This window comes from Protopterus annectens, chromosome 2.part0 (assembly GCF_019279795.1).
Source record: "Protopterus annectens isolate FY-2018-M chromosome 2.part0, PAN1.0, whole genome shotgun sequence".
Classification (NCBI taxonomy): domain Eukaryota; kingdom Metazoa; phylum Chordata; order Ceratodontiformes; family Protopteridae; genus Protopterus; species Protopterus annectens.
The window spans coordinates 1171457888-1171471797 of record NC_056728.1 but is presented as its reverse complement, the minus strand read 5'-3'; the positions used below and the strand labels follow the sequence as shown (position 1 = coordinate 1171471797).

At 39.8% G+C, this 13910-nt stretch overlaps 1 protein-coding gene across 1 annotated transcript in view; it reads left to right on the top strand.

The window, feature by feature from the left end:
• LOC122792828 (alcohol dehydrogenase class-3-like) overlaps positions 1–13910 on the top strand; it is a 286376-nt gene that overhangs the window by 72121 nt on the left and 200345 nt on the right. Inside the window, exon 4 of the mRNA XM_044060387.1 lies at positions 1057–1144. Coding sequence (XP_043916322.1) covers positions 1057–1144 — 88 coding nt within the window. The remainder of the gene's footprint in view (positions 1–1056; positions 1145–13910) is intronic.

Genomic DNA, 13910 nt, shown 5'->3' with positions numbered 1-13910 from the left:
TGTCTGTTCTGCAGTGGAGTGATCATAATGGTGTAGGTGGATAACTCCTTAACCCATAGTGGACACCAGGGTTTAGAGTGATTGCTTGGGTATGTGGGATGAATGAAGAGTCAGGTCTGCACCCTTGGCCAAAGATGGACATAAACACACTGACCATACTGTCTACCCAACTTCACAGTGCAACATCACCATGATAGGAAAAGCCTTGGCATGCAGGACAGCATATGTGATGAACATGGCTGCTAGTTCTGCTTCATATTTCCACTTATCCTCACAAATCTATTGACAACTGAGACTGCCCAAGTGCTGGGGCACAGTTCTGAAGGGAAGAGTTAGAAGCATAGTAAGTTAGAAGCATGGAGCAGTGGATGGTCAGCTAGAGGTATGCTAAGGATAAAAAAAACACCAGGTTGCTGTGTGGCACTGTAACCACATCATGCTGAGTTCTAAAACCTTTACAAAATTAAGGCTGAAAAGTTAGACATACAATTCTGTTTTTTGCAGTTATATTCTTTAGCTAATGAATCTGCATATTTGGTGAGTTAATGAATTATGATAAGATAGTCTTAAAAGTGTGATCAGCTAGTTGTAATATGTATCTGTCCTGTACCTACCACACTATTTAGTGTGCAAATTTCTAACTTTCAAAGAAAGACAAAGTCTAAAATGTGTGACTTGTTTTTAAACATATATATATATATATATATATATATATATATATATATATATATATATATATATATATATATATATATATATATATGTATATATATATATATATATATATATATATATATATATATATATATATATATATATATATATATATATATATATATATATATATATATATATATATATATATATATACATATGTATATATATATATATATATATATATATATATATATATATATATATATATATATATATACACACACACACACACACACACACACACACACACACATTTAAAATTGCAACCACTTTTTAACCATTAAACTGCACAGCTATATTAAAGTTCTCTAAAATAAAATATAAATTTATTTTCCTTAGGAGACAAGGTTATTCCACTTTGGATGCCGCAGTGTAGTAAATGTGAAAGCTGCCTCTCTCCTGAAACAAACCTTTGTACAAAGAATTTGTAAGTACAGTATGTTTTCAATGCATCAGTCTAAAGCTTATGATGCAGGACTTACAGTTATTCAGTCGTTCCATGTTATACTTAAGGAATTGTTAGCGTTTGTATGTTGTAAAGCTGAACTGTTAGATAAGACAAACTGCACAATCTAGTAAGAATTTGGCATACAAATCAGTTCTGTAAGCATTTGTTTTTTGACCTCATTCATTATGTTGGCTAAAATCTTCCTTATCTTTTTTCTTTGACAGATATTATATATCTTGCATATGAAATAACCAATGTGAGATGTGCTGCTTATACAATAATTATACAATAACTAAAATATAAATTTGAATTCTACAAGCATTTCTCAGATCAGTTGATGTAGGTACAATATTCAAAGCAGATATAATTAGCTACAAAACAAGAACAGCACATCTCTTGGTATACCAATACAAATGTTTACTTCTGCTCTTCTGAGATTTTGCATAGCGGTCAGTGAAAGACAATTGAAAATGAAGTAGATTGAAAGTCAACATAAAGTAGCCTTTGGTCTTCACTTGTTTGTTCATTATTCAAAGATTAGTGCCTTTCTGCATTCCTTTGGTTTGTGGGTGGATATTGGCTATGCAGCCGAGAAGCAGAGCTGTCATACTCTGGTGTACAGAAAACAATTTTGTTTACATTTTACATTTTACTGTGCATTACCCTGCATTGGGCCAGTGATGAAATGCATGCTTATGATATAGCTCATGCTGCCCATCTTAAGATGATGAATGAACACATAGCCACCCTGGTTCCTACATAACTATGTCACATTGACTTTCACAGGACTGACATGCAGCAGTTGGACTATAGATTTCTCTAAAGGAAGAAAAAGGCAAATGGCCTCTCATGACTCTGTAATAGAATCAATCAAGTGTGATGCTGAGTTTTCTCTGTTATGTATATTAGTATTTTCTTTGTTATGTAATTTTGTGGAGCTTTTCTCCTTGTGCCTCCACTGAAAATGGGCTCATCCCAGGCCCAGTGGATTTTGCCAGTTAACAAATGCAAGAAATAAATAAATAAATAATAAATAATGGTTTGACAGCTTTAATGGGTAATCCAGATTTAAGAACAAGCAGTAATCTGAACACTTCAATGCATAAAATGTAATCTAATACACACTGCTTTGACATGCACTGTTACATATTCTGCAGTAAACTACTTTGGTGTTTCTCTAAGTAGCCTGAAAAGGAGATTCCACCACCAGAGACAGATCATGGTCAAATAGAGCCCTAAGCATGGCAGTGGATCATGCCCCCCCCCCACAGCACCCCCCCACCATTACAGAATCCCATTACTTGGAAATTTCTCCCCAGTAACCATAAACACTGTTCAAACCTGTCAATGTGTATACTACTTTCTACTTTACTTCTACAGTAATTACAGGTATTCAAAACTATTTAAAATGTTATAGCACGGACACTGGTAGCCATTTGCTAAACAAAATAATACAGTCTCACAATAAAAATGGACTTAGCATGAACAGTAAGCTTCTCTGCCCTTGAAGCTCGCATTCATTGAAACAGCATTGAAACCCACATTCAAAGAAAATGCATCTGGCCAGTGGTGGATTAAGGATACCTTTTGGTTGTTTTCAAACCTTAGATCCCTTCCACACATTTTTGGACTATGCATACATGTGTGCGTTCCTTGATGCACCATCCGGATAGTATTCCATTATTTTCCTTGTATAATATAGTACCACTTGTTAGAGTGTGTTTTAAATGTGTATGTCTGAACATTTTTCAGTAAGCAATGAAGCAAAACATATGAGCAAATAATGACAAAACTACCCATTACAAAACATTTCAACCACAAAAGGCCACTCAAACTTTTATCATTACAATCTCTGGAGAAGTAAAAGTCATCTGAATAATTCTACATTAAAGACATCTATAACTAATGACGAAGTTTCTGCTGGCAAACAACTTTATATTTCAGTACAATGACAGTACCTGCTGCCATTGAAGCATAAACTTCCCATGTTACATTAAAAAAAAATTCGTAAGATGGTAACATTGCAGTAGGAAATTACTGTCAATTCAGCAATAGGTTCATAGTCAGTAGACATGTCATCCAAAAGAAGACACCCTTAGGAGTGCAGTACCCCTATCCCCTCTTAAAGGGGGCACTGCAATATTGGCACTCCATCTACATGTTGTGGGAGTAGAATCCTCAGCTTTCTAAACCAAAAGGAAGTATGCTACCTGTTGTGCTACTAACATTGCCTTTAAATTTTATAGCACAAACACTGATGATGGCCATTTGCTAAACAAAACAGTTACACATTGAAAACAGACTTGGCGTGAGCAACACTAAACTTCTCTTCCATTGAAACTCAACATTCCTTGAAAATGCATTGGAACTCAATTGTTTGTGTCTTTCAGCTTTTTCCGGTTAGGGGTTGCCACAGCGGAACTCCGGTCCGCTAATGATTGGTAGTGGATTTTTACGTACCGGGTTACCAGCCCTGATGCACAACCTTCAACGAAGGTATGCCCCATTCATGTATGCCTCCACACAGAAGACGATCTAGCTGAGAATCGAACGGGACAACGTCTTGCTATGAGGTGACAACGCTACCGCAGCACCACCACCACAGCATGGGAACTCAACATTCCTTGAAAATGCACTGAAACACAACCATCCTTAAAATGCACTTACTGATGACAGTCTGGCAGTTGGTGTAGAGAAATCAGACTCTAAGGTCCTGTATACAAGGTACAGGGTGAGAGCCTGAATAAGTTAACCAACCTGACATTCCTAACCAGGGCATCTCACACACACACACACTCACACACTCACACACACACACACACACACACACACACACACACACACACACACACACACACACACACACACACACACAGTTTCATTTTATGTAATTCCATGCTCATGTCTTAAAAGCCAGTGGGCCCTAGCCCATTGCCCAGATTGCCTAGTGCTGGATCCGGCTCTGTCCACCACAAGAAAAGCATTGGTAGTTCCTATATTAGAATAATAAAAAGTCACTGGAACCATGAACCGCTCTTCACGATACACTTTTACTAACATGCAAAATGAATAAAACCAAGTTCAAAAACTTTCACCTAGTCAGACTTCTTCAGGTAAAATGAGTGAACAAAATCAGAAACTAGTATACTGTATGTATCATTTTCACAGTCACATGATCAGTTTTCTTAATTACACTCATTTTTGAAATTCTCTAAGCATGGGTTTTAAAGAAACACTCTCATTTAAACCCGGTGCTATATGTGCCCCTAGGCAAAGAATCTAATAAAACTCTTCCATTTCTATACACTCTTTAATATTACTACCATGTACTGTGTCAGGTAAAACCTTTAAAATAGAAAACTTAAAAACATAATTAAAACCTTTTCTTTCTTATATAGAATATGTAGAAAAATAGAGGCAAGCTGCAGGTCTCTTCCAAAAGCTTTATTCACAGATTACACAAGCGCTTTCACCAACTAGCTTCTTCAGGTGTATACAAATACTAAGAAACATCCCTGCATTTATACTATGTATCTCTCAATTATCCAATGATGTACTTAAAAGGGATACCAAACCTTAAAAAGCTTAAGCAGCACATACATACTTTTGTAAAAAAAATATATAAAGCCTTAAATAACATGTTAATACTTCTTTTCTACGTAAAAATATATATGCATTTATAATAAATACTAAAATCTATAAAATACATACATCAATATGTGCAATCAAAAACTCAACATCAAAATAACTACCTACGCAAAGCCCTATTTTTTAATAAAGGTTTTAGCGGTACATGGTCATTTAGGCCAAGCCCATAATCAGCTCTCAATTTAACTATCCATTTCAATTCCAAGTTCTGCGTTTGTACCTTAATATCACCTCCCCTTATATTTTCAAAGTATCTATCTATCACCCTAAAGGTAAAATGATGTTCTATGCTAGATTCTTTAACATGTTTAGCTGAAGCATTAAAAGGACTTCCTTTTTTAATATGATAAATATGTTCTCTGACTCTATCTTTTGACAGTCTATCTGTTTTACCCACATAAAATGTATTACAGATTTTACAAGTAGCCAAATAAACTAAATGTGAAGAATCACATTTGGCACTGATGCTAAAATTAAATAATCTACCTGTATCAGGATGCACAAATTCACTGTCCACATTTATATATTTACAGTACTGACATTTAAAACAAGGCCTAGTTCCTTTATTATTATTTCGTGAAACAAAGTCTCTAGGGCCACATAATTGCCTCTTTAAAGATTTTTTATTCTTGAAAGTGAATTCAGGAAATGCACCTATAAATTTATTTATTTGCCTGTCTGATGTTAGAATATTCCAGTGCTTATTGATAAAGTTCGTATAACATCTTATATCTCTTGAATAACTAAAGCATAGTTTAAGTGAGTGCGCTTTTTTAACATGACCTTTAATACTGCCTTCCATCGATTTAGAGAAATAGAGTTTAGCTCTGCTATGTCTCACACTCTTTACTGCATTAATACTACAATCAATTAATTTTTGATCATAACCTCTATTTAACAAGTCAGTTTCCACTGTAGTTAGTTGCATCACAAAATCATCATCCATAGCATTAAGCCTGGAGGCTCTGTATGTTTGATTTTGAACTACATTTTTAAAAATGAACTGAGGATGCATACTATCCCTCCTAAGTAGACTATTAACATGACATTCTTTCTTAAACATTTTAATATTCAGTTCACCGTTTGTGGCCTGCATAATCAAGACATCCAGAAAACGTATTTCCTTATTAGAACAATTCAGAGTAAACTTAAGGAAGCTTGTTGAGGTATCAATGTACTCAGTAAATAATTAAAATTTTTCAGTAGAGCCCCTTCTTCATTCTGAAGAAGCTGTGGTGTTACTACGGCGAAAACGCTCTTTTTTGTCATAAATAAAAGCGTTATTTTAGCACGTATTTTGGATTTATTATTCCAACAATTTACAGGATTTACAACTTAGAGCTCGACTTCTGCTAGACTGGGAGGTGACATCCTTTTGTGTTTCAATAGTTAGAAATATGTAAGCAAATATATATACCCACAGAGGTATATATGGCCAGACATCTGTAGATACCAATGGCAGATGAACAGAAACATATATGTCCTCATGCACCATCAATGGGCCTGAGAGGCCCCAAACAATATACGTCACATATGAATTTTCATACCCCCCGCTCAGCCAAACACGTCTGGCCTGCAATATACTACCAAGCTCATTGTATTGTATATCTGTCATTGAACTAGGTAATTAAATTAGCGCTCTGTTATGTTTCACATGTCGACATCACATACCCCTCTCCCCACCCACTAGGTAGGCTGAGCAGTACAGGCCCATCCAACCCAGGCCACCCCCAACCCATACATGCATAACCCACAGTTCCCACTTCCTGCAGCACACATGCAGCCACCATTACTACCCTGGTTACTGGCTCATAGCTACCACACCACCACACATTGCCCCCCCCCTTGGGACACATCCCGTATGATGTCCCGACCCAAGTAACCTAGGTGTGGCACACGCCGTAGTCTATGCACATAGCCAGGGGTACCTATGTAACCCTGGGTGTAGATGAAGGTTAAATACCCAATGTTTGGGTTGTCTCGCATGGGGCGAATGTATTCCTGGCACTAACAATAGATTTCACGTGTGACTGTGTGTACACTAATGGATTTAGTTGTAGGTATCGCAAAGAATACATGGCGCACAAGGTTGGCCGATATGCACATAAAACACAGTATCCAGCAATACCAGTCAACATTACAGGATATGTAGCTAAATATGTAGAGGTATGTGTCTTTGTATATATACCCATAACTAAATAGATATATACCTCTCCCTCTCTGTAGTACAAATGTATACATACATAGATAGACATATATATAAATACCCACATATGGATATATACATATGCAGACACCCATACATCCACATGTCATTAGATATATATATATATATATATATCTATATATATATATATATATATATATATATATATATATATATATATATATATAAAATATATATATATGTGTGTGTGTGTGTGCAGATATACAGCTATGATGTGATACAGCACTTCAGAATGACATATGTTCACAGGCCATGCCAATGGAGGTGAGGGGCCCAATCAACAAACATGTAACACGTAGCCTGATCCCCCCCAGCCAGACAGGGTAAACATACAAACAAACAAACAATGTAAACAATCCATTGCTCCCCAGACCACAGGCAGGATACAACCTGGAGGGGGCACACACAGTAGACCTGAGAAGTCTAATCTTGGAACAGAGACAGGATCGTCCCTTGCGAGACACCCCAAAAATTGTCTTGTTATAGGAGGACACCTGTGCGATGACCTTTCAAGGCGGGGAGTGTACGTACCCGGACTATAAGGGTGGGAAATCCTTATGACCTATGGGTTGAGACAATGTACGAGATGGGTCTCATGAAGTGGAGAGTGGGAAGTGTGTAGTGGTGTGTTTAGACCAGACCTGTACCCAGAGTAAGGATGAGTGCTGCAGTGAAGGTGCAGGTGGGGGAACTATGGGTATGTAATTATGGGTCTAGGCATGCAGGTGTTTGCTGGAGTGGTTCTATTCGGACTGCCCCAGGAATGTAAGCAATAGTGTTCATTGGGCAGAGCCATCGCTCAACGAGCAGCCACTCCCGCTACGAGTCCCACTGCAGCACAGTCTATTTTACATGGCCAAGTATGGTATAACCAGATGTATTGTTGCAAATCCCACTAAATAACATCAAAGAACACATGGACACTACAACCCACTGTAGGCATGTAAGCTGAACTACTTGGCATCACAAGGCATTATTGTTGTCCCCACCCAGGGGTGTGAGTGTCCAAACCTACCTCCAAATGCAGTGTATATACACAGCTGTTGCTGCAGAAGAAATGGCCACCTGTGGACCTTCCAGTCAGCCTACCTGCACATCCCTGGACATTTGCCCTGCTATCTGCCCCTCTGTGTGCCCCATTAACACCACTTACTAATCGACCCCTGTTTCATTACTACTACTGTTCAGAGTCACAGGGAGGTGTCACCCTCTTCCCCAACTATATTGGCAGAATCTGGAACCCCCAACCCATGTGTATTACCTCAGCTGTCCCACATGACACGTAAATAACACACGAAGGAACACCTTAAGCAGACTTGGAGCAGTACAAGCTCACCACCTGGTGAAATCCCCCCCAACTAACACTCCATACTAGCTAAATATGTAGATGTATGTGTATGTATATATACCCATAACTACATGGAGATATACCTCTCCCTCTCTGTAGTACAAATGTATACATACGTAGACAGACACATATATAAATACGGCAGTAGCATTGCTACCTCACAGCAAGAGGTTCTCCCGTTCAATTCTCGGCTTGGCTTGGGAGTGCCATCTGTGTGGAGACTGCATGTCCTCCCCGCGGTTGGTTAGCATTCAAAAGACATGCGTGCGTAAATCGGCATGCCTTAGTTGAAGGTTGGGCGTCAAGCTGGCACCTTGGAGTTTTGTAAAAAAAAATCTACTGCCAATCATTAGCGGACCGGAGTTCCGCTGTGGCAACCCCTTACCGGGAAAAAGCCAAAAGACAAACAACAGCAACAACTCGCATATAGATATATACATATGCAGACACCCATACATCCATATGTTGTTAGATATATATACAGCAATATATATATACATATATATATATATATATATATATATATATATATATATATAAATACATATATATATATATATATATATATATATATATATATATATATATATATATATATATATATATGCATATATATATATATATATATATATATATATATATATATATATATATATATCTATATATATATATATATATATATATATATATATATATATATATATATATGTGTGTGTGTGTGTGTGTAAATATACATATATATATATATAGCTAGGATATGCTACAGCAGTTAAGAATTACATATGTTCACATGCCGTGCCAATGGGGGTGAGGGGCCCATTCAACAAACATGGAAAATGTAGCATCACCCCCCCCCAGCTAGACTGGCGAAACATACAAACACACAATAAAAGTAAACAAACCACTGCTTCCCAGACAACAGGCAGGATACTGCCAGTGGGAGAGACCCGCCAATTCTAATCTTGTAAGAAAGACAAGAATGTCCCTTGTGGGAAAACCCAAAAATTATATGGATATTCGGGTTTCCACACATTACACAGATGTCCAATGGCAGGGCATGCATGTTCTCGGACTACAAGGTTGGGGAAGCCTGATGATCCATGGGGCGAGACAACATATGTGATAGGTCCTGAGAAGTGGGGAGTGGGCAGTGTGCACTGGTGTAGCCAGACCCAACCTGCACCTGGAGTAAGGAAGAGTGCCGAAGAGGAGGTACAGGTGGGGAACTATGGGTATGTAATTATGGGCCTAGGTGTGCAGGTGTTGGCTGGAGCGGTTCTATGTGGACCGCCCCAGGGATGTACACCTAACGAGCAGCCATGCCCGGTACGAGTCCCACAGCAGCAATGTCTAGTTTGCAGAGCAAAAGGTGGAATAACCAGATGTGTTGTTGCAAACCCACTAAATGACACCAAAGAACACATGATTGCAACACCCCACTGTAGGCATGTAAGCCGAACTAATTGGCATCACAAGGTATTATTGCTGTCCTCACCCCCACCCAGGGGTGTGAGTGTCCAGACCTACCCCCAAATGCAGGGTATATACACAGCTGTCGCTGAAGAAGAAATGGCCAGCTGTGGACCTTCCTGTCAGCCATCCTGCAAATCCCTAGACATGTCCCCTACTATCAGCCCCTCTGTGTGGCCCAATAACACCACTTACCTATCAACCCCTATTTCATTCATAGTAATGTTCACAGTCACAAGTAGGTGACACCCTCCACACAACTATATTGGCAGAATCTGGAACCCCCAACCCAGGTGTATTACCACAGCTGTCCCAGACTACACATGTAAATAACACATGAAGGGAAAACTCAAGCACACTTGGATCACCACCTGCTCACCACCTGGCAAAGTCCACCACCCCCTAACTAACACTCCATACCCCTACACCAACTACTGACACTGACACCTCCTGTCCTGCCTCGCATACATATCCCAACACCTTGCAAACCTGCACTACTGCTCCCCCACCAATCAGTCAAATGGCCTACTATACAGTTAAAACGTCCCCTCTCCACCTACCCTCCTACACCTTCACTATTCACATCTACTCTACAACACAGGTATGGCATAACTAAACCTAACCCGAATAACTGAGTGTAAATCCAGTACTGCTAAACTGGAATCCCACTTCACCTTACACTGACCTTTGTGAACAGTCATACCTGACATGTACACCTGACTTAAGCATATATAATACCGACATGTACATGAAGTAGCGTGGGTTTATGCGGCAGAATGCGAGAGTACTCCTGTTTGGGCAGTGGTAAGCAATGCCCTCATTGGTTAAGCAATGTGGAGGCCAACCCAGTGTAAGACACCATAACCGGAGGTCAGCAAGTCTGAGCCTCACGCACACCAGTGCATACCTGCCTACACTTCCCCAGCAGTGCCTTAGGCATGCTGTAGCCCACAGCCCTCATTGTGGCCAGTAACAACATAATCAGCACTTCCAGGTCCACCCCCCCTGCACACTATAGTCCAAGTGAGTTACCATGAAGGCATGGCAGATATACAATCAGCTGTTGTTATCACAAACATATCATCTGGCACAGTCAGTCAGCAGTATAGGAAATGTATATAAGTATGTACATTAATACTAGCAAACATGTGCACAGTGCTCAGTCACAGTATTCTGAGCAGTCTATGAGTATCAATGAACAGTGCCTGTCCAAGCATACTGTGAGAACAGTAGCCTTGTATAATATTGAAGAGAGGAATGGAAAACGGTGCGCGTTGTGAGGGGGTGTTTCATTCATGAAAGCGAGAGATGAGGCTGGTCTGGTCTGTGAGAAAACTGCTGCTTCTCAAGCCCCTGGCAAGATGCTACCATGGAAGAAACAGTGTAGACCAGCAACATCTACTTGTGTCACAACAACAGGTCTGTCCCTGGCAGGATGCAACAGACTTTGTGGGTCACAATGATGTTTCCAACATTATCGGAGGAGGATCAAGGGAAGGCTCGAATGTACCTGGACTAAACGTATGAAGAGCCTGCAGATGGTTGCATCGAGGCAGTAAAATGGAGGAGTACTGAGATGTGCAGAGGGAAATGTGTGGAGGTGTGGTATGGCAGGGCTAGCAACTGGAGAGTGGATGGATGATGTGTATGTGGAGTTCGGGGGCCAGGGAAAGGGAGCATGGGTATGACATTAAGGTAGAAATATGCAAATTAAGCAGAACTGCAATAGTGTAGTGGGCAGAGCATCTGCCTAATGCGCATGTATTCCCGGTTCAAGTTCTACTGTAGCACATTCTATTTTCCATGTGAAATCGGTATATCAACATCATTTTGCTGTATAACCTACTAAATGACATTTACACTTGAACAGGAGTACTGCATTACACATAGACCCACTCGCTATTCAAAGGAAATGAGACGACACATAGGAATGTATACACAGACAACCTTTAATGGTGTATTTTACAATAATGCATGCCATTACCTACAGCACATAGATCTGGACTTATTTAATCAGTGAGGAATGCAAGGCCTACACAGAAAAGTAGATGCAGACAGTGCGGATATATAACATACTATGCTGTCCAGGCCAAGCCCGTCAATTCGTACAACTGTAGACAAAGGATTTGCCATCAAGATAGGTAACAGTAAACAATAAAAGATGTAGTTCAGCAGCCACCAGTTATACCCTGTAGTCAAGGCCTAGGGGGACATTTATTACCTGTGATAATGTCTATGTATCTGTCACATGCATGGACCCTGACCAACAAATGTCATGGGAGTCCATGATATGACTGGGATGATAGCAGGAATGCTAGCAGTAAATAATGATAGGCCAATACTGAACAACCCATAACCATATCACAGCAGGACAAAGCCAGCCATATATGTGCAGGACAGAGGCAGGAACACAGGACCATACTCGTAATAGTGCTGTTACACACCCTGCAAATTGCTAGTGTTACAGGATTCATTGCAACATACCCTTATGCAGGAATAACACATTAGGAACACAACTGGAAGTAGCCATGTACTGATAGCACGCAACAGACAGATTGCCGGGGATATATCTAGGACAAGACCTGTGTAGTGTACTGGCAAAAGCAAACAGACAATCCACTGGCCATCATGTGGATAGGCCCACTGTTGAGAGCTATGCAGACAGACTGCATTCCATCCTAAACTACTATGTACACGCAAACACTGCAAGACCAGCAATATACAATGCACATAACAACACTACTCACTCTGCCTGTAGATCTGGAACTTCTTAAGTTTGTGTAGTTGTCCTGTGTCTGTAAGCCCCGCTGTAATAGGTACTGCAACCTGACATCTGTAACACTGTTGCCCACATGCAGGAAGGATGTCCTCCATACTGGAAAGGTGAAGGACAATGCCCACATGAGTAAGCAATTTATAGTACTGGGTTGCCGTGATAATGGCTAACTGAATCACTACACAGTAGGCTGCACGAAGTCAGCAACTGTTGCACACTGATTGGTGCAGAGCCCATCACGCTATCATGTGCATCACCTACAAAAGCCATGCTGAAATCCATTCAAACCAACTCATTCACTCTACTGGAGAGGGACAGAGACAGCGAGAGAGAAAAAAATGTATAAAACAAAACTCACACAGTGGGAAACAAATATCTACAAGCCACAACTGGGAAGGCGTCACACCTGTCCAAAGAATAAAAGGTATGTAAAACATAACTGTATGAAATTTAATGCAGTATGTGGTATAGATTAATAGGGTATATGATGTAGAATTTTTAATATGCACCATCTGTAGTTGTCCCTGTAATGATGTCCCACTGAACAACTGCTCTGGACGATATTGTCTGTCCCTGTAAGCAGTGGGACATACCCGCCAACTGTGCAGATCAGCAATGAATGACAAAGATGTCAGCCATAATATCTGTGTATGTTATGTTAGTGTGGACAATAACTGGTGGTGGATGTACTGCCATCATGATAGACACATGGGTGTCAGAGCACATCACTTGCAGGATAGTCATGTTAATGTGTAATGTAGCATGCACAAATCCCATAGGTGAGTAATAGGCATGCCAGCAATCTCACACAATATTCGCCACCCTAATGTTATCTGTGTTCACATGTGGTACCTGTCTGTGTTGCAGCAAGGCAGAACGCTGCAGCTGTGAATGAAAGACAGCTACAGAATGCGGACCAGATGTCTGTATGCACTCCACATATCTGCGTGACACAGAATGTGACGTGTATGTGTACAGATACACAGATACTCATAAAGACATAGGTATATCAACAACGTACAACATATATCTACACATATATGTACATAGATGTATATTCATACACATATATATAGTGGCACTGACAATGGCATGCAGGTGAAATAATCTGTAACAGGCCAGCAAAGATAAGTGTCCCCACCGGGAGCATGGCTACAAACACATAGCACAAAGCGTGGCACATACACATAGCACAAAGCTTGGTACAATACAACATATGTCCCAATGGTAGGTAAGCAGTTGATATAACAATTGTAGTCTGTGAATGGTTTGTTGC